The sequence below is a fragment of the Coregonus clupeaformis genome, chromosome 12 (genome assembly GCF_020615455.1).
Source record: "Coregonus clupeaformis isolate EN_2021a chromosome 12, ASM2061545v1, whole genome shotgun sequence".
Taxonomy (NCBI): domain Eukaryota; kingdom Metazoa; phylum Chordata; class Actinopteri; order Salmoniformes; family Salmonidae; genus Coregonus; species Coregonus clupeaformis.
The window spans coordinates 57,430,310-57,453,848 of NC_059203.1; the positions used below are offsets into that span (position 1 = coordinate 57,430,310).

General features: G+C 39.4%; 1 protein-coding gene across 1 annotated transcript in view; it reads right to left on the reverse strand.

Moving 5' to 3' along the window:
* Positions 1–23,539, reverse strand: part of LOC121578298 (receptor-type tyrosine-protein phosphatase T-like) — a 510,655-nt gene that overhangs the window by 120,876 nt on the left and 366,240 nt on the right. Inside the window, exons 15-17 of the mRNA XM_045223992.1 lie at positions 16,393–16,528; positions 14,207–14,239; positions 5,563–5,714 (exon numbers count right to left, since the gene is read on the reverse strand). Coding sequence (XP_045079927.1) covers positions 5,563–5,714; positions 14,207–14,239; positions 16,393–16,528 — 321 coding nt within the window. The remainder of the gene's footprint in view (positions 1–5,562; positions 5,715–14,206; positions 14,240–16,392; positions 16,529–23,539) is intronic.

Below are 23,539 nucleotides of genomic sequence, written 5' to 3' on the forward strand. Positions count from 1 at the left end.
AAAATGTATTTACTTACATGAATAGGTTCTCCCACTGCATCCGTTTTTTGGGTCATTAAAAAAATGAATGGCCAATCTTCACATTTTTTCCAGTGGTAGCAAAGCGCACGCCAGCAACCATGTGGACGAATGGAGACAAGGCAAAAAAAATGTGTCTCCAAAACGGTTAGGATAGGATGAACCACAACTCCAAAACTAGTGGACCTAACCAAAGGTAGTGTTAGAGCCATTTTGATGTAAGATAGAAAATGTATTGAACTTATTTTGGTTGATTTATGAAAGATTTATAAATGTATAGAAAATGCTTATTATTGTAGAGGAATGTATGTAAACTGTTCATTATGTTGAATATGTATAATATAATAATTTTATGGATGCTATTGTGACAACTGGTGGACACCTATGGTTTACCTGTAATATACAGAATGAAGGGTTATGGGTAAAGATGTTGTCAGGACAGGTGATTATTATATATATATATATATATATATATATATATATATATATATATATATATATATATATATATATATATACAGTGAGGGAAAAAAGTATTTGATCCCCTGCTGATTTTGTAAGTTTACCCACTGACAAAGAAATGATCAGTCTATAATTTTAATGGTAGGTTTATTTGAACAGTGAGAGACAGAATAACAACAAAAAAATCCAGAAAAACGCATGTAAAAAATGTTATAAATTGATTTGCATTTTAATGAGGGAAATAAGTATTTGACCCCATCTCAATTAGAAAGATTTCTGGCTACCAGGTGTCTTTTATACAGGTAAAAAGCTGAGATTAGGAGCACACTCTTAAAGGGAGTGCTCCTAATCTCAGCTTGTTACCTGTATAAAAGACACCTGTCCACAGAAGCAATCAATCAATCAGATTCCAAACTCTCCACCATGGCCAAGACCAAAGAGCTCTCCAAGGATGTCAGGGACAAGATTGTAGACCTACACAAGACTGGAATGAATTACAAGACCATCGCCAAGCAGCTTGGTGAGAAGGTGACAACAGTTGGTGCGATTATTCACAAATGGAAGAAACACAAAATAACTGTCAATCTCCCTCGGCCTAGGGCTCCATGCAAGATCTCACCTCGTGGAGTTGCAATGATCATGAGAACGGTGAGGAATCAGCCCAGAACTACACGGGAGGATCTTGTCAATGATCTCAAGGCAGCTGGGACCATAGTCACCAAGATAAACAATTGGTAACACACTACGCCGTGAAGGACTGAAATCCTGCAGTGCCCGCAAGGTCCCCCTGCTCAAGAAAGCACATATACATGACCGTCTGAAGTTTGCCAATGAACATCTGAATGATTCAGAGGAGAACTGGGTTAAAGTGTTGAGGTCAGATGAGACCGAAATGGAGCTCTTTGGCATCAACTAAACTCGCCGTGTTTGGAGGAGGAGGAATGCTGCCTATGACCCCAAGAACACCATCCCCACCGTCAAACATGGAGGTGGAAACATTATGCTTTGGGGGTGTTTTTCTGCTAAGGGGACAGGACAACTTCACCGCATCAAAGGGACGATGGACGCGGCCATGTACCGTCAAATCTTGGGTGAGAACCTCCTTCCCTCAGCCAGGGCATTGAAAATGGGCCGTGGATGGGTATTCCAGCATGACAATGACCCAAAACACACGGCCAAGGCAACAAAGGAGTGGCTCAAGAAGAAGCACATTAAGGTCCTGGACTGGCCTAGCCAGTCTCCAGACCTTAATCCCATAGAAAATCTGTGGAGGGAGCTGAAGGTTTGAGTTGCCAAACATCAGCCTCGAAACCTTAATGACTTGGAGAAGATCTGCAAAGAGGAGTGGGACAAAATCCCTTCTGAGATGTGTGCAAACCTGGTGGCCAGTTACAAGAAACGTCTGACCTCTGTGATTGCCAACAAGGGTTTTGCCACCAAGTACTAAGTCATGTTTTGCAGTGGGGTCAAATACTTATTTCCCTCATTAAAATGCAAATCAATTTCTAAAAAAATGTACATGCGTTTTTCTGGATTTTTTTGTTGTTATTCTGTCTCTCACTGTTCAAATAAACCTACCATTAAAATTATAGTCAGATCAGTTCTTTGTCAGTGGGCAAACTTACAAAATCAGCAGGGGATCAAATACTTTTTTCCCTCACTGTATATATATGGTATTCTTTCTTAAAACTGCATTTCACTGTAAGGTCTACACCTGCTGTATTTGGCGCATGTGACAAATATCATTTGATTTGATTTGATTTTGGAAGACGCCTAGTACAGTTTTCAAAAATGTCTACCGTTTCTTTTGGATTTAATTTGCATGTTGCTACATATATTTTGTACTTTGGGATTTTACCTTTTTGCCATTCAAATCACTTGAAACCGGTTTAACCTCATCTGGATTACAATGCTTTCTTTCACTACTTACCAACCTGGAATCTGTGTGACAAACAATGGACGATTAACTTGTGAGAATTACATACAGTTGAACTGCATCAGCAACTCTCGTTTTACCTATGGGAATGCATAAGGAACCAGACCTGTATTTACGCGTTTATAGAAGTGGTCTTTTAGTATATGGAAGCTTATCCATTACAGGTAGTAACTGCAGGCAAGAGAAAAGGTGAAAGGTATTCAATAGGGTTGGTTGTTGGAAAGGTTTAACTGAAAACAATTTTTCTCAATCATTTGCTCTTGCTTTTAAATTAGAGTTTTGCTCTCGCTTTAAAATGTATTGCTTCCCAGTTTGTTTTGCTTTTGATATTCTTTTTGCTTACAATTCTATACATTATTCTTTCGATTTTTATGTTTTGAATTCAAATTGATCCCATACCCTGCACTGTCGGCAATGACTTTTCTTCCGGGTATCCTACGAAAGGAAATTTGCTATAACCCAGCATCACCCAAAAACAAATGTACCACCCTAAAAACAAAGTACACTGCCTTCGGAAAGGAGGGAATCTGACTTTTAGTCCATGAGAATATTTTTTAATGATTATTTTCAGCATAGCTAAAAAAGTGAATTGTTAATAGTTAACTTATTTTTTAAGATGTCAATGTCAAACTTGAAATGGTTCATCATGGCAATGTCTTTCATGACCCTAAAACGTTTCAAATTGATAGGCCATTGTGAAGTGGATTTAAATGGACATGTAAAATCTGATCCTCTGATTTTTCAATAACTTAGCCATCTTAACCAAAGATTTTCTCACACTAAGTTAAAATATGTACAATGGGCATACATACCACATTTTGTGTTATTTGGACTTATGGTTCATGATAGGACGTTTTTCTAAGGTTTTCAAAAATGTCCAAGATGGAGGAAAATGTATCCTGATGGACCTTATGGGTCCTAGAGGCAAATTTGTTCAGCATGAGGAAAGACACCTACATTCAAGTCTCTAGTTCAAATGTGGCGGCGGATATGAGGGTTTAAGTGAAACTGCTTATAACAGCGTCACCTAAAGGCCAATCGGTGCCATTCTTTTTGACCAAGTTACTCGTGGCCTCTAGTTTCTGTGTGCCATATTTGAAAAAAAGTAATCAATCTATGCTTGAGTTTTGACCATGTGAAGGTGAACCCCTAATAATATCAAAAAACGAAATGAGAAATTGGACGTTCAGGGGATTTGGGAAGTGACACAATACATAGTACAATTCATTTAACAATGGACTTGTTTTCTCACAGAATCGTTAAAGACATATCATACATGGCACATTCTCCTTTTCTTCTGAAGTTTTAAATGCTAATATGGAATTTTCGTAATTGGGTTAGATGCAGAGCTGAAGTATGATCAGTGTGGTGAAGGCAATTACTGTATACATTAGTTGAGACTTTTTTTCTCTCCAGCTGACCCAAACTTTCAAATGAATCTCTTCCCAAAGGCCAATGTGACATTTTCTCCATTCTGAGAGGGCCCTCCTAATTACTACTGCCACACAGCAGGCTACACCACACCTACAGCTCGGAGAAAATGGCCAAACCGTATTCGTCTTTCCCTGAAGTGTGTTATTGAAAAAGTATTTACAGTAACTTGATTTGGAATCCATTTGGAGAAGAGCAATTGGCATCCACTCATGGTCATTACTGCTGTTTCTGGGTGGGTGCCTAAGAACCTTGGAAACAAAGCCATAATACGCTGGTGGATTCAGATTACACTGAATTGAAGTGTTTGCAACCCACCCCTAATGTTGTATTCTCAGATGTGATTCTTAAGTGCACTATGGTTCTATGCTGAAGTATTTGTCCATACAGTTGAAGTCGGAAGTTTACTTACACTTAGGTTGGAGTCATTACAACTCGTTTTTTCAACCACTCCACAAATTTCTTGTTAACAAACTATAGTTTTGGCAAGTCTGTTAGGACATCTACTTTGTGCATGACACAATTACTTTTTCCAACAATTGTTTATAGACAGATTATTTCACTTATATTTCACTGTATCATAATTCCAGTGGGTCAGAAGTTTACATACACTAAGTTGACTGTGCCTTTAAACAGCTAGGAAAATTCCAGAAAATTATGTCATGGCTTTAGAAGCTTCTGATAGGCTAATTGACATCATTTGAGTCAATTGGAGGTGTACCTGTGGATGTATTTCAAGGCCTACCTTCAAACTCGGTGCCTCTTTGCTTGACATCATGGGAAAATCAAAAGAAATCAGCCAAGACCTCAGAAAAAATATTGTAGACCTCCACAAGTCTGGTTCATCCTTTGGAGCAATTTTCAAATGACTGAAGGTACCACGTTCATCTGTACAAACAATAGTATGCAAGTATAAACACCATGGGACCACGCAGCCGTCATACCGCTCAGGAAGGAGACGCATTCTGTCTCCTCGAGATTAACGTACTTTGGTGCAAAAAGTGCAAATCAATCCTAGAACAACAGCAAAGGACCTTGTGAAGATGCTGGAGGAAACAGGTACAAAAGTATCTATATCCACAGTAAAACGAGTTCTATATCAACATAACCTGAAAGACCGCTCAGCAAGGAAGAAGCCACTGCTCCAAAACCGGCATAAAAAAGCCAGACTACGGTTTGCAACTGCACATGGGGACAAAGATCATACTTTTTGAGACTAGGATTAAATGTCAGGAATTGTGAAGAACTGAGTTTACATGTATTTGTCTAAGGTGTATGTAAACTTCCAACTTCAACTGTATGTGGCACTGTACATGAATATGGTCATCCAGTATTGTAAAGACAGTGAGAATGACAGTAGGCTACTATTTAACCAACAGCTGCCTGGCTAATTATTATGTGGGGACCAAAGGAGAACACAAAGGAGACTTTAAAGGAGATAACCTTAAAAGAAAACAAAACAGCACACACAAATGTGAGATTAAGTGCGAATTAAACTCCAGACAAAGGTAACACCATGCATTTAAATTAAGGAAATAGGAGTGGAACAGGGGTTATCAAGAGATTAAGTCAAACAGAGGGAAGAGAGACCAGAGAGAAACTAGTCCACGACTGACAAGAATTGGTACAGACCGTGATTTCTGAAAAACTTCAGAGGAACTTTGGGAATATTTTTGGAATTTTGCATTCTTAGTAGCATGTCCTGCTTGACTCACTGAAACCATTGAGGTCCTGGCTGCTGGTGGAGAAAGGGTCGTCCTTGTGCAGAGTGCTGACTTTGGTGGTGCTCTTGTCAGCCGTGCCCACCGGTCCCATCTCCCGCTGGGTGCTGCTGCTGGCTGTCTCCTTCTGTTTTTTGGCCAGTTTCCTTAAGCCGCCACCCAAAACAAACACAGTGTCACTCAGAGACCAGATAATGGTGCAGTTGAACTACACAGAAATCATACAACAAACCTTTACTACTACATAAATGTAAAGGAGTAAAAAGTGAAGAGTGGCCATGTTATGCACCGTTGACTATCTACTATTTTGTAGCTAAATAATTTCGGCTATTTTGGTGCGTTTCAGGCAAAAGGTGTGTTCTGTTCAATAATCTGCAATGATTTATTCCATGTAGTGAAATCACTATTTCTGGCCTGTGATTGGGGAATAGAAACCTTCCTGACCATTGCGGGCCTCGTAGTCATAGTAACTGATAGTAGATTTGGCCAATCATTCGTTTGGACGAAAATGTTTGGTTTCTTAGCGTTTTTCGATGTCTCAATGATATTATAAAGTCAGAAGCTTGCCATGTGGAACAAAGCAAATCAGGCACTTAATTGGACTGTTCTGAAGGAATAAAAAAGAACAGTAGCCTACCATTTTACTTGAGCTCAAAGGGCTATATTCTAACAAATACTTCACTGTTAGTCAGTCTTTTTCAAAGAAGAGTTTGAGACTACAGTATATAATCATTGTTACCACTATAATGATCTTCAACAAAGACTCCGAAGTTGAACAGACTGTCAAGGCTTGTGTTATTATAAAGGTTTAGGTCTCTGTAAGGCCTGTTGATTAATATACTGTAGCGTTGCATAAAAAAATATTCCATGAAAATCAGTTGGAGGAACTGAGGTTGATGCCTTAGCTCTTGCAGTTAAAGGCATTCAACAGAATTCCTTTAGGAAATGCTGTCATTTATGAGCTGTCTTTAAACAGGACAGGCCTTGTGGAATATGGAGGCATGATAGTCAGTACTCTGTTTCCATTTGCAAACAAATGCAGCTGGGGTTAATGACAGAGGCAAACGTTGCATCGGCAAAACCTCAGAGACAACAAGCAATAACAGGCTGGTCATATTTGTAGGCACCTTTTTCCCCCAATTACGTTTCCAGGTCTTAATATAGTGGCAATAAGGAGCTGTGTCTGAATGTGCATGAGTGTGCGAGCGAGCATGAGTATGGGTGTTTGTATGTGAAGATTATTATTGGAGTCATGTGTGTTAGCTGGGGCTGGGGCTAAAGTGTAATACCAATCAGGTCCCCGAGGACTGGAGTTACCCGTCCCTCATTTAAACAGTTGTCATAAGCAGTCAAGTGGAAGCCAGAGTTTGAATGAATGATCTAACTTTGTGACACCTGTGATTTAGGTCAGGCAATTAAGCTAATCATGTCTATCCCACATGTTAAAGCATGCGGTGGTAGGCTACATGACTGTGTTATATCATTGGTCATACACGAATATCCAATCTTATTTGCTTCTGACATCCGCCACATCATGCTAACGATGTGAATCCTGTTGATGGAGTAAAACGATAACCTTCCGTTCTATCACGGGGAAAGCGGTTACGTTATTACCTTTGTCTCATCATGCATACACAGGACACAACGTACGCTCACCAAGAAACATATCAAGCTCGGTTTTGCAAACGTTCATTACAAAACTCCTTTGCGAGACAGTGAGTAAGCAGCCAGCCGTGTGGGTGAGGTGAGTCAGTCAGCATGCACTTTAGCAGGATGGCTCTGTTACAGCATGGTCAACATGCAACATGCAACACTCACTTAGCCACACACGCACACACACAAAGGAGAGGGGGTCAGGTCTGACGGAATGCCTTTCGGAAAGAGTTAGTGTGTGAATTAAGTCCTCAGTTTTCTTATGTTGTAGCTTATCTCGTGGCATTGGAAAGTAAGACTGAAACCTCTGACTTGGTGATGCAAAAAAATAACTGTATTTGCTGTTTTCAAGCAAAAGAGTAGCTTATTTAATTAAGAGTAGAGTAGAGATTGAGGCTAGTATGGTTGTTTCTGCGGACCCCAAAGAGACTCAAATTAGAGTAAGCCAATATTGCACTGATATTGTAACAAAATATTAACAGGGGACGAAAAGAAAACAGGTAAGTGGCCTACAGTGCATCCTCATATAGGTAATGTGAGTAGGGAAATGTTGTTTGAACTACACATCCGGGTAGAGTGTCTCAGTGTTGTGGCCTGTACTAGCCTGTGGTCCTTGTACTCAAACTGCATGACAGCTGCTCAAGAGTTAGGCTCCAGGCAATGACCACTGGGAGTCAACAACAAACTTTCATCTATATTTCAAGAGTTTTGAGGAAAAGGGAAAAATACATACAGCTGCAGAAGCAGAACAGTGGATTCTGAAACCTTTCAATCCTTTACAAGCCTGGTAAACATCCCAGAGCCACACTTCTGCACACTCTGTACTAAGCAAATTAAACAATTAATCCAGTGTGAAATACAGCCGGTATTGTAATAGCCATCACTTGAATTGAATAGATAAGCGTAAAGAAGTAATTTATTTGAGGTTAAAGATCTCAGGCAGTTTTAAGTCTTCATGATGGCTGTCTGCTATGTTAGGAACTGTCTACTGCAGTCTATTATTTACGCTGAAGATAGGATAGTCGTTTTTGCAGCATGCAGGTCTAAACTTACGTAAGGATTTGCGAAATGGGGACAATAAGTTACAATAGGCCTACATTAACGTTAGACGGCTGAATACATAGCCGCGGGGAAATGTTGGGGGGGGGGCGGGGGGCTATGGCTGAATATGTTATTTTTGTAGTTATTGAGATGCTTTGTCCATCATGGCATGTCTGATTGAGAAAATACTTAGTATTGAAGTAATACTTTTTCTTGCAGTACAACTGAACATTAAAAAGGCCTTACAGTTATATAATCTAAACATAACTCTCTAGTTGTAGAGTCTGCTGTATTCAAATGTATTTCATAAACAGTAACTGGACAATTGCATGTCTATAGGGCTTCATTCAAATAGGTTTTCGGTGGTTTAGTAATACAAGAACATGAGAAACAAGAAACAAAATAAGTGAGGATAATAAAAAAAGATAGACATCACATTGGGAAAGGGTCTTTCCTTAATGCTACTTACAGGTAATAAGAGTAGGAATATGCATTTCTTCTGAAGCATGAAGGTAGACCAGTGGGACAAAATTTAGCACCCAAAAAAGGACAAACAGATTGCATTAGTTCTTTAGTTCTTTAGCACCCACATCTAGGAGAGCTGATGGAGAAAATGTCAAGAACGTGTTAAAGACGTTGATGCTCTGCTGGCCTGGGTCTGTCTATCTGTCTACAGTTCACTTAAACCAACCCTCCCATTGAGCTCTGCAAGTGCCTACGGACCACCTGTCTATAGTAAAGGCTGGACTGATGCTCCTATATAGTTGCAACAGTACTCTACTCAAACCCCTGCAGCCATTTTATAAAAGAAAATATGCGCAAAACAATACATAATTAAATCATTAATTAATAATTCACCCGCATTTAAAGAATAAATAGCACATCTGGCTCCCCATCAAATTGAAACTCCTTGAGAGAGATGGAATTGTCTGAATAGACAATGAGGGTCTGGGAGAACAGAGAAATAGGAGAGTGGGGATGGGAGGAGGAGTGGGAGTAAAAGAGGGGGATGTTTTAATGACATACTGTTCTGCCATTCTGTTTAGTGAGATGGAGAGAGAAAGCAATGCTATCGTTGACACCTTGACTGCTATAGGAACGATATCAAACCTGAGCGTTGCAATTAGAGTGTGCGTGTGTGTGTGTGTGTGTGTTGTGTGTGAGTGTCTTTTGAGAGGTTGAACATTCACAAATGACATGCAGCGAGCGTTGAAGGAGTTGGCAAGCAGAGATTTGTGATTGAAAAGCAGATTGTATCTGTTGTTTCATTTAAGGGTTTGTAGTTCCTAAACGTGTTGACATCGAAAATATCAAAAGGAGTAAATGTGTGTGACAAATACCTACAGCATTCAATACAACTCTTCACTAGTCTGTTCATGATCAGCAGTAATGTGTTTAGCATAGTCTTTTTTGGTACAATTGATACCCACTTTTTCAATTTCAGGATTTTACAACTTGATATTAGATGGTTCCTCAATTTAAAATGTAGTCTATGGGCTAGGAGAAATTGTAATCTATGGTTCGGTTTTCTTTAAACAGGCACAAACTTCAGCTAACTTTATCCACCGCTAAGCTAGTTAACAATCAATTATATATATATATTTTTTTTTGTTGTTGTCATTTAGCAGACACTCTTATCCAGAGCGACTTACAGGAGCAATTAGGGTTAAGTGCCTTGCTCAAGGGCACATCGACATATTTTTCACCACGATTGCCCCGATCACTGGGAAGAACCCAGGATTAAGACGTGTAGATATCCAAGATGTCTTAAGGAATCAACATTATAGACCTATGTGCTGCAGTCAGATATTATATTGCATTCAATGGAAAATTGCTCTTCAATCTTGTCCTCTGTTTGATAGTCCTGGTAGCCCTTTCCTGCAGTCAAATTGCCTAGTGGCCTGATGGGTGGAATGTTTTTAATATTTTTCATAATTTCATAATTAAAAAGCTTTTTTTTTTTACTGGCAAAAATCCGGTGTTTCTATGTCAAACGGTTTTGTTATATTTCAGTCTTCCGTGATGTATATAAAGTGTAATATTGGCATGCAAACTAAACATTTAATACATTTCAACTCTATATCTGACATGGTACAGGTGTCTTTTTAAAAAAAGCCCATTACCATGTGTGTGAGGTGTATACTTTTGTTTCAAAGTAGATTTGTTGAAGACCAAGAAACACTCTGTGTAACCCTAATTTAGCCCACTGCAGTAAATGGTTATTACTGATGTTTCACTATGAGCTCATGCGAGGCGGGATTAAGATCTCATACAATATGAGAACTAGTGGTTGAATTAGATTACAGACAAATAAGAGCACAGTTGAGAGGCATTGATCCACATCTCCAACATTTTCATCCCTTACACGGGACACATGATATGTCTGGTATGCAGATACTGTATGTCTGGACCAGAGACCTTTTGGGTTTTCTTCCTTTTTCCTCAAAACAATCTTGACTTGTGAGTGTCTATCTAATCGAAAAACCTGAGCCAAATTATGTGAAGGCAGGCTCAACCATTAGAGGCCTAAACCATCCCAGATGTAAATCGATGAACTGTAAGAGATAACAACACACTTATCTAGAAAGAGTGAGAAGATAACACCTTTTAAGTTGTATTCTTCCAAAACTCTTGTTTAAAATTGAAAATACAGATAGCAGCTGTCTTAATTGGTTGTCATGGTAGTAAAAAGGCAATTTAATAAGAGGGCTTCATTATAGTGCGAGGCTGACACAGCTCTATCTTCCACTTTGTGAACAGTCGATACTGCCGGGTGCATATGAAGCCACTATCTACCCCTCCTGCTATATTATTTCAATGGCCTTTTAAAAGAGCTGATGACATTGTTCTTATGATATTAATCAAGAGGAGTGAGAGCTAGAGCTGCGGCAGTCAAAGGTAGCCATAAATATTATTGTCGTAAAACTGCACAATGACTCCCAACACACCACTGCATGAGAGCTGCATAATTATTTTGGGCTCCACATACCTGATTATAATTTCGTTATGTAATGTATTCGGTGTATATGTGGAGGAATACAATATCTACAATGATATTGATCTAACCCTTACCCACGTATAGAGAGTGATGATATACACTGAGTATACCAAACATTAGGAACACCTTCCTAATATTGAGTTGCACCCCCCCCTTTTCCCTCAGAACAGCCTTAATTCGTTGGGCATGAACTCTACAAGGTGTCGAAAGCATTCCACAGGGATGCTGGCTCATGTTGACTCCAATACTTCCCACAGTTGTGTCAAGTTGGCTGGATGTCCTTTGGGTGGTGGACCATTGTTGATACACATTTTTTGTAAAGACATTTTGTCATTTAGCAGACGCTCTTATCCAGAGCGACTTACAGTTAGTGAGTGCATACATTTTCATACAAGTCTTAAAAATCCTTCTTTAACGTGTCTCCCCCCTTCATCTATGCTGATTGAAGTGGATTTAACAAGTGACATCAATAAGGGATCATAGCTTTCACCTGGATTCACCTGGTCAGTCTATGTCATGGAAAGTGTAAGTGTATTTAATGTTTCGTATTCTCAGTGTAAGTTCACACAAACTCCTCTTTAAAGGTTAACGTGAACAAGTTACTAAGACTGTATATGGTAATTCACATCCCTGGTAATACATTATATCAAATAGGAGTAACAACTTTAAAGGTTATACTATGTAAACATGACACTCAAATACCATTGCTGTATAAACACACGCACACAAGCAAACACGCACACACATACACACGCACACACACTACGCATCCATATTAATTGTAAACACGTTTCACTATACCACGCACACATACGTTATACGTACACATGCAAATACATTCATATTAAAGGCATGCACAGACACATTCACAGATGGATGAGCAAAATCCAATGACAACAACAACGTCGAACCAGATTAACAATCTTTCACTGAACACAGACTACATCTCAGTAAAATACTAAATTATTATATTCGATATGGTGTTGTACCAAACACCTCTCTCTGTACCTCTGTAGATTTACAGCATGCTGCATTATCTTAATAGATCAACCATTGGTTGACTGCAGCAATGATGACTATATCTTGCCTAATAGCTATGATATATTGATAGTCTAACATTAGGGATTTCAATGACCTCTGTCAGCTATGTCCACCGTGGTCCATTATCTTCCCCCACCACTCCACCATCCATTTGTGCAAACACTCCAGCTCTCATATCTGTGTGTGGGAATGTCATTCTCTCTGCATGGCCATCCCAGCGCACAGACTGAGGAGCAATGGTCAGGAACACATTACACGTACACACACACACACATGCACACACGTATGTACACACACACACAAATGCGCGCACACACACAAATGTGCGCACATACACACACATGCACGTACACACATACGTGCACACACACACACACACACACACAAACACGGATATACACAAGGAGATAAGGCTATTGAGACCCCCTGGAAGACTACAGCTGCTTGGCTTGAAGGTGGTCAGTGTGCGTGTGTGTGTGTCATACTTGTTTGTGTATGTCTGTCTGTGTGTGTGTGTGTGTCCATGTCCCCACTGACAACCATTAGCTGACACCACAGCCATGTGTGGACCATCATCAGTTTACCCCTCTGCCCATCCATTATTTATAAAGGGGTCCACATTGCGTTGTATCAGCAGACAAGGGCGAGGTTCACTGCTGTTACAAGAACACTGCATGAATGGGCAATGAGTGGCTAATGGACTGGGACTGGCTGCGACTGAATGGACACTTAACTCACTCAGCCCATGACTGGACGGCCTTGCAGGGAGTTCATCTGTAAAATGTTAACAGCCTTTGCTGCACCCGGGCACCAATAAATTACTAATTGTCTTTGGTTGCCCAGTCTTAATGTCTTAATGTTCTGAAAGGTACATTGTCTGGAAAGAGGATTCGAAATCGGAACAAATTAGTATTGGTAAAGCGATGGGATCTGCTAAAGGAAACGAGGCTGCTGAAGTTTATTGTTTTGGAAATGAGTTGGTGTGGGAAGAGACATTTTGTTTATTGAGAGATATTACAATAAGGAGCATTTTCTTCTGTGATTTGGCAGCCGTTGCAAATGCTGTATATATCTGTATATCATTTGCATTTTTGTCATGATTCAATTGATAGCTTTAGATTATTAGAGGATAGACTCACTGTAACATACAGCTTCTTGTTGAACCACAAAGACACATACTCATGCCCATAGTTCTGTGAATAATGTGTGTGTGTGTGTGTGTTTGTGTATAGCTTACAGTAATGAACACAACCCACTCAGCAAACAAACGTGCTGTGGTGGTGAATGCTTAACGAATCAAAATTAGTGCACCACTCCAAAGAGGTAGTGGCATTTTTTGTGGGAAATAATTACTAATTTGACATGGAACATGGAGCAGAGTTTTAAGCCCTCCACTTGGTGGGTAAGTGCAGGTAAAGAGTAGCTGCAAGAGCGGTTCATTGTTGCGCCAGGGGGATATATGTAAATCAAACAACAAATTATGAATAAAAACCTTATTGAAAGGTGTACTTGCAATGCAAGGCATACAATTCACTCTGATAATTAAGGCCATTTAATATTGTAGTTCATCCTATGGCTGGTCAATTTGATCCTTTTATGGAATATCTCATTGCAGATAATGTATCTAATACTTAACTGACAATGCATGAGGCAAGATACAAATAAAAATAAATCAACGAATAAGACTGACATTAAGAGTGGCACTTTGTACAATCACAGTGATGCAGACAAAATATAGAAATCCCAAATGGTGCAATCGACAGTGACGGTCAGAGTATCCAAAAGTCATTGCCTCGTGAATTTTCGTGCATGTGTCGGAAATTAATGACATATCTGATCACAGATGGGTAAAAGAAAACAATGGTGAGGCACGATCTTAAGATGCGTAGCTAAAATTAAACATACCCCACACTCAGAGTTCTCCATGTGTGTATCTCTCTAGCGGGTGCAGGCCAAAAGAGGAAGAGGAAGAAGATAAGAGATGTGAGACTAGTATTAGGAAAAAGGGCAGAAAACAGTGATGGACGTGAACATGTAGACTACTGGCACAGATTATTTGAAGACATTTTGTTATACGAACATACAGTGGGGTCGAAAATGATTGACACCCTTGATAAAGATGAGCAAAAAATGACTGTATAAAATAAATAATTCAAATACTATCGGCACTGAGCCTTTTTCTAAAAATGTTTTATGAGTTGGAGAACACATTGGGAGGGATCTTAGACTATTCTTCCATACAGAATCCTTACAGATCCTTGATATCCTTTGTCTGCGCTTATGGATGCCCTCTTCAATTCAAACCACAGGTTTTCAATGGGTTTCAAGTCCGGAGACTGAGATGGCCATTGCAAAATGTTTATTTTGTGGCTAATTAACCATTTCTTTGTGGATTTTGATGTGTGCTTGGGGTTATTGTCTTGCTGGAAGATCCACTTGCAGCCAGGTTTTAGCATCCTGGCAGAGGCAGACAGGTATTTGGCAAAAATGTCCTGGGTCAACACGTGCACCTGTCCAAGTGGAGATAAGGATTGGGCCCTAGCTGGTGTTGGTCTGGCTCTCAATCACTGATTGCACATGAAGGGTGTCTGTATGTGTGAGCCTACACCATCAGACCACTGCAATGTGCTGGTTTGATGGTGTATGTTGTGATCCATTACTATAATAAACCTCTACTTTATAATCCTAAATGTCTGATGTTCTTCAAGAAAAAAAGCTCAGGAGCAAAAAAACCCCCCGCAATAAACGCCAAGAGAAAAGGCTTTCAGTTTCTAGAATTCTCTGAAATACTGTTGAGAAGCACTGTGAAGTTCTACAGCTCCCATCTTGTTACAGAAACAGTAGTTGTTTTAGTCTGATAACGATTAAAATAGACAGTGACTCCCCAACTACCGTGTTAGTCCTATTCTCAGCGCAGATACAAAATGCTACCATTTTGGGAGTTTACCATTAATTATTCAAGGGTTTTTATCTTGGACTTTCTGAAAAGCACGTTTGACAGTGCTGTAAGAGCCCTAAGGGCTTAAGCTACCGGGCAGGAAAACATAAAATCACCATTAAGTATTTGCCTGTCCATTCAATTCATTCGTATGTTATTAGTACAAAAAACTAAGTCCATTTGGAAAGCTCTTAAACATGTGTAACAGTACTTTGAAAGATTAAATGGACATTGTACTTGCTTCCAACAAGTTTCCGCCACAAATAATTGATGGTGGATAAAAGCCATGTAAAACACTGCAATTTAAAAAATATTGAATGAAATATAGATGATCCAGCATGCCAGGTGTCTTCGGATATCAAAGCCTAAGCACTTCTTCTCCCTCTCCGCAATCTATATCCTCCACGGGTGGCTTGGCTGCCTATTGGTCTTAACTATTTATGGGAATATTGGTATCCAGTTGTCCGTTCAGCATAGTTAGCATAGTTAAGCCATGGCCCTGTAACACCCACAGTTTTGTCTCCAGATTGGTTGCCAATTCATATATGCCTTGTTTATAAATGTTAACAAAGAATCAAATATTATTTATGATTTATGATTACATGTATTAATAATTGATAAATAGTTTATTCATTTTTATTCATGAAATTATCATAAATTGCTACCCTGTTTATTTCCAAGAACACTGGTGATTGTGACATGCAATTTTGTCTCAGCAGCATAGCCTACTGCTATAAGTTTAATTTCTCTCTGTATGTGTGTAATTAGGTGAAACATTTTAAAATGATAAAAAAACAAAAACTGTTGCTCCTAGCATAGCAAAATGGCATGGGCAGTATGTGATTAGGGTAGTTTAGGAAAGCAAGAGACAAAGGAGACAGAGATGTGATGGAAGTAAGCCAGTGTGCATGTTAACAAGACACAGAAAGCTGTGTATGTCTGTAAGCCCCCCTAAAATTTACCTTCTTCCTTATGAGTTAGTACCAATGGTATTTCAGCTCAACTGAGACCTTAGAAGTATTCTAGTCATATTTCAGATGGGACATTGGGTCACACTATTGTGTGAGGCCACTAGTACTATAGTAGCTGACATATTTACGCATTCCACTTGCAGCATCGGGGACACACTAGGAGTTTTTCTACCACTCTTTACCTGCGTTTGAAGGTGAGAACCACTCCCAGTAGGATGATGACGAACATGAGGATGCCCGCGATGACACCAGCCATCTTGACGGTGCTGTCCACCTGCTTTTCAGGCTCCACAGCGTCCGAGTCCTGGGTGGACGCGCCTACAAACAGGCACAGACACATCACAGAGAGGAGGAGGGAGTTTACCCTGGGGTAACCGTCCTCCATACACACACACACACACACACACACACACACACACACACACACACACACACACACACACACAACATACGCAAGAATGCACACACACATATGCAAGAATACACACATATCTGCACACACACACATATTATAGACTGTGCATACACACATACACACACACTCACATACACGCATATGTGCACACACACATATTCTCACAAAACCCCTTATGCGAGTACACGCACACCCACTCATACATACAGACGGACAAATAGATGCAAACACATACAAATAAAATCCACAGTAAAGAGAAAACCTTTCTTTTGTTTAAATACAAGATCACAAATTCATGCAAAGAAATGGCAGGGTCATTAATACTAATGCAAGGGAGACATTCATTTTGGTGAAAAGTGAAAAGATGATTAGGTATAGTGTTGCTGTTACGGGAATTGGCGAAATGTTGGCTATATCCTGATTGATAAACTCCAAATGATAACAAGATAAAGTTAAATTAAGATTTTGTAAACTTGTGCTTCTCACACAGGACAGATGAATGGTGAAAATCAACGTGCAAATAATCGACTGGAAATACACAGGTTAGAGTAAGGTCAGTTTCTCTTGCATCAAAGGATTTGCGATTGAGTTAATACGCATGAGTTGTTATTTGCAACAGTTTTTTCATTTAACAGAGCAGTTGCACCACACTAAAACACTGAGGATATACAGTGCACTAATGTTGAACGACCAATGATTTGAGAAAGACATGCAGGAAAATGTTAGCATGGGTTGTGTGACGTAGCTTGGACATACAGTGAACAACAGTGAGGGAGAGAATGGATAGGTTGAGCGAGTTTATAGTCCTGCTAGCTACTCCCAGCTTCTTCCATAGCTTACAAAAGTAACCACAACTGAAAAAGCTTGCTTTGAACAATACAAAGACTATGGGAAGTACACCCTAGTATTGCTGTCTGTTTGGAGACATTAGGTAACACAACATGCTGCTTCTACTGTATGGTCAACCTCTATAGATGCTACTTTTACTCAAGGTAGTCTTTTCAGGAGGTGCATTGAGGTCTGATATAAATACATTTATTGGATAATTTATTAACAACCAAACACCAAAAATGCATGTTAAGTAGACTAAATTAATATATACTTAATATATTATTCGGGTTGGTCAAAACAATCATTGTGATTGGTTGAGACGCCCTCTAAGCCATACAAAAAAACTAGTTTAGCATGGGTATGAAACAAAAATACTTGTTTACTGTTCCATCTGAAATATCACTGCACTGTTCTTGATACCACGGCAAATGACAAAAGAAAAGCAATAAGGCTTTTATTAAACACATTATTTCCCCTTGCTTCTAGCCTAACATTTGGTTTGCAACAACGGGGGTTTGTACAAAAGTTCCTGTCTGCCTCTCTGACCTATGCAACATTGTTTCATTTTGAGTTGCGATCTCTGTCCCATAAAATAGACTAGAAAATTAATGTTTCGGTCAGGACGAGACCGACAGCGTTTCTGATACTGGCGAAATCATGCATCAACAACATTTTTATGGATATATTCAAAGAAATGTCAATAGAATAACAAGTAAAAACCCAGCAAACATGGGACGTCCTGAGGACATTAGGCAACGTTCCCTTTAGGTCCCTTTAAGGGTTTTGGCGAGACGTTATCACACTGACGTTCTGAGAACGTTCTAGGGAAATTAAAACGTGACATTAACCTAAGGTCCATAAGAGGACGTTCATTACAGGTTCCAGTTTCGTTGCAGTATAACATTATAATAAGGTATTTTGATGAAAAGGTTCCTATCTAGTTCTGATAGGACATTATCCATGGGACATTCAATGACCACAAGGGGACATTTTATGATGGTCAAGAGGACGTTGCATGATGGTCCCAAGGGAACGTTCTCTGGGGGACCTTTGTCTGGTTCTGTGTAAGTTTCCAGGACGTCACAGAGGACCATGTCAGGACTTTTTTAGGACGTTCTCAGGACTTTCAGTTTACTAGTCCTTAGGATGGCACGTGATAGTCCCAAGGGAACGTTCATTGTCTAGTTCCCTCTAAGTTACCAGGACATCACTTAGTCTACTACCGTGCTTTAATTGTTTATCAAGGTTGCGCATGAATTTTGGCATGTGTACATCTATTAAAAGCCTTTCAGTGGAATAGCTCAAATGTTCCAGGAAGAGTTATTTCATTGGATTTGAAAGGTTCTCTTTTTGTTGTGTGACATTGTTTTTAAACATATTTTCTCTGTTATGCTTTATTTATGAGCACCCTTCACAATTAAGAACCATAATTGTATTGAACGTCAACATAGTCAATATTAAAGCAATTGTACATGAGAGGACAACTTTTTTAGCATGGCTGTGCTGCGGTTGTAGGTACGACGCGGAGCCGAGTACCGTAGATCATCACAGCTGTGCTCGTTTGACACGCCTTCTTGTGTACAATTGCTTAAATATTGACTATATTGAAGTTCACTCTTAATTGTCAAGGGTGCTCAGAAATAAAGCATAAAAGAGAACATATATTTTAAAAACACAGCCACAAAGCTCTTTCCAATTTGATAAATGCAAACTTCCAATGTCACATAATGAAAAGAGAACCGTTCAAATCCAATGAAAGAACTCTTCCTGGAACATTTGAGCTATTCCACTGAAAGGCTTTTGTACAAATGCCAAAATGAATGAGCAACCTTGATAAACAATTAAAGTACAGTAATAGACTAATTCTAATGTGTGGGTGTCATATTTCTAGCATCTCTTTTACATATCACTTTGTACAAAATATCCTTTGAACCAACAGATTAAGAATATAACCTTGGCAGGTCTTGGACTTCAATTTACTGAATTATTGATTGAAAAATGTCCTTTTGACACATAAGGTTTGAGGTCTATCTTTCCAGCTTTCTTTATTTCTACACACAGGTATACTGAACATAACCTTCCTAAGATTAATTACTTACAGTATCTCACATAAACCCTTAACTCTACAGTATGTGGTGTTAGGAATGTAGGTTGTTCAGGTGTGGAAATGCTGGATTCAAAGGATAAAGCCAACCACGACTGTATTTTGAAGGTTTATTAAAGACATTGTGCACACACAGGGGTAGACAGAAACATTCTCCAAAGAGTCAGTAACACTCACCAAGGACTCAAGGTCTGATGCCTCATTATATCCCCCATCCTCAGATCAGGCGTCACAGAGGTTGAGGATCCTTATCTGACCGTTCTCTCATTGCCATAACATTACTCAAAGCTATAAACCATATGCGTGGACTCTCTAGAAAGCCTAGCATTACCTTTCCAGAACAATATATTTACAGCCTCAGGAGAGTTACTTAATAGGCTAAGTTGTGCATAAGGGGTACACTTTTTATGAAAAATCTTACTAACATACATTTTCAATTACGTTGAATATAAACTACATAGACTTAACCTAAAAATGTGAAATGGGGAAAACACACTACGACTATATTTGTGTGTATCCGAAGAGCTTAATGGCATATGGTATGCGTCCTTCCTCAGGTGACTCTCTCTCTGTTGTTTTATTACTCTGCAACCTGATTCGCCGTCAACCTGCCAAAAGCTGATTGGCTTCAAAAGTTCATCATGTAACAATAGAGGGCCCATCTGGCTGTTATAGCCAATTATCTGATTTGATACCACCAGAACTGCCAAACAATCAGACTTACTTAGTTAACAAGCCCTGACCGACCAATCTGTTTTCTTATCTCCCTTTATCTACCCTGTACTCATTGGAATATGATGTCATAGACATAGGTTGTAGGTTTTCATATAAACAATATACGGTATATCTAGGCCAATTATGCCTGCAGTTCCCACGGAAACAACAGGGGATGCAGTGTAAATGATCACAATCTACACAGAAGCCCTTTTGATACCCATCTTGAGTTGTCTTTTATGAGGATATCTGTTGTTATCAGGAATATTGCAAATCTGACTTTTTAATTGCAAGGTTCCTGTAAGACTTGAGTCATTTGGTACCTAATACAGAACCCTTGATCCATCATCATAAACATTTTAATCTTTCCCCGATTCAATTCTCACTGTGTATTCCTGCACACCCACAGACATGGTTGTTTGTCTAAAAATAAATATGTAAAGCCTTTTACTTTGGGCTGAGGTAAAAATTAAGTATCAAAAAGAAATTATGACTAAAACCCATGATAATAAAACGTAAGCTCATCCATATAGGGATGGCTTGATTCCACAGCCTGCCACATTAATCCCCTGTAATGCATCTAAATGGAAAGAGCATGTCAAACTTTATTAACAGCGCATCTGTGGGCAGATGGATTACGTAAGGGTGGCAGGGATGAGTGACATTGGTGGCAGTGGTGGGATTTGACAGGAAACAGCACTGCATGGGGGGCTATTGTCTGGCAGAACACGCGGCAGCCCTGTGAGAATAGAGCTGCAATGCTGAGTGCCTCGAACGGGATTACAATCTGAGCACTGCAGCATTGGGTCAGATGGACTCAGATGAATGTGATTTATCAGCACTGTAAACAACGCACAATGCTATCGGTACCAAGGCTAGGCGTTGGAACAAAATGTCAATACTAATGTTTGTTTAGGTCAGGGGGACACGCAATACTTTAAAGGCTTTCAAAGCCATTATCTGGCTTATTTTTTTCCAGTTTGGCTAAAAAGGACATGCCGTACATGTATCTGCTTTGTTTACAATGTATACCACAAATTATGATCAATGTTCTATCCATAACTGAGTGCTTATCCTCAACAAAGAGCATTTCTGCTATGAAACAGGCTTCTTTGGACATAAAAACAGGATCATTTGGGTTGTCCTTGCCACGCATGTGTTGACAGAAACATGATATCTATTTGCTTTATTTTTCTTTATCTATCTTTCTCTAAGCAAAGCCCATCGGTACAGATCATACTAGATATAGGCCTGGTCAAATATTGGGAAATAGACCACCTTCTATCATTTTGCAGTGAATTCTGGAATTTGTGGCCCCTACAATTGACAGGCCAAAATTGCACCCATTACACCAAGATGCTTGAGGCACTACTGGGTGATTTGAAAAGTCATAGACAATCGATCAAAACTAAATAATACTTTTAGCAAAAAAATGTATCTTTAAATTACAATCTGTAGACACTATGAGAATAGAAAGGTTCAGAACTTTTGAGAAACATCACAGCACAGTTTAAAAATACATGGCAAATAGAAATCCAATATGGATGGTGTTAAGAGATAGATGGGAGAGGTTGAATGGAGCTGAAGGGTGGGACTAATAACAACAAGATAACTAATGGAAAATATACTGTGTAAAATGTATATAGGTTCAGAACTTTTGTGAAACAGCACAGTAAAAAATATATGGCAAATAGAAATCAAACTGGATGGACATCAGAAATTGATGGGAGAGGTTGAGGGTAGAGGAAGGACTAAAAACAAACTAAATATAACTATTGTAAAATAGATTGTGTCCGTAAAATGTATATAGTATGTACACTACCAGTCAAAAGTTTGGACAAAACCTACTAATTCCAGGGTTTTTCTTTATTTTTACTATTTTCTACATTGTAGAATAATAGTCAAGACATCAAAACTATGAAATAACACATATGGAATCAAGTAGAAACCACAAAAGTGTTAAACAAAACCAAATATATTTTATATTCTTTGTCTTTTTTTACAAAGCAAATACAATTTGATTTGAATTTTGATTTGATCACAAAGTAGTTGCCTAGTCACTTTACCCCTACACCTACAGTCGTGGTCAAAAGTTTTGAGAATGACACAAATATAAATGTTCACAAAGTCTGCTACCTCAGTTTTTATGATGGCAATTTACATATACTCCAGAATGTTATGAAGAGTGATCAGATGAATTGCAATTAATTGCAAAGTCCCTCTTTGCCATGAAAATGAACTTAATTCCAAAAAAACATTTGCACTGCATTTCAGCCCTGCCACAAAAGGACCAGCTGCCATCATGTCAGTGATTTTCTTGTTAACACAGGTGAGGTTGTTGACGAGGACAAGGATGGAGATCACTCTGTCATGCTGATTGAGTTTGAATAACAGACTGGAAGCTTTAAAAGGAGGTTGATGCTTGAAATCACTGTTATTCCTCTGTTAACCATGGTTACCTGCAAGGAAACACGTGCCGTCATCATTGCTTTGCACAAAAAGGGCTTCACAGGCAAGGATATTGCTGCTAGTACGATTGCACCTAAATCAACCATTTATCGTATCATCAAGAACTTCAAGGAGAGAGTTTCAATTGTTGTGAAAAAGGCTTCAGGGCGCCCAAGAAAGTCCAGCAAGCGCCAGGACCGTCTCCTAAAGTTGATTCAGCTGCGGTATCGGGGCACCACCAGTGCAGAGCTTGCTCAGCAATGGAAGCAGGCAGGTGTGAGTGCATCTGCACGCACAGTGAGGCGAAGACTTTTGGAGGATGGCCTGGTGTCAATAAGGGCAGCGAGGAAGCCACTTCTCTTCAGGAAAAACATCAGGGACAGACTGATATTCTGCAAAAGGTACAGGGATTGGACTGCTGAGGACTGGGGTAAAGTCATTTTCTCTGATGAATCCCCTTTCCGATTGTTTGGGGCATCCGGAAAACACCTTGTCCGGAGAAGACAAGGTGAGCGCTACCATCAGTCCTGTGTCATGCCAACAGTAAAGCATCCTGAGACCATTTATGTGTGGGGTTGCTTCTCAGCCAAGGGAGTGGGCTCACTCACAATTTTGCCTAAGAACACATCCATGAATAAAGAATGGTATCAACACATCCTCCGAGAGCAACTTCTCCCAACCATCCAAGAACAGTTTGGTGACAAACAATGCCTTTTCCAGAATGATGGAGCACCTTGCCATATGGCAAAAGTGATAACTAAGTGGCTCGGGGAACAAAACGTCGACATTTTGGGTCCATGGCCAGGAAACTCCCCAG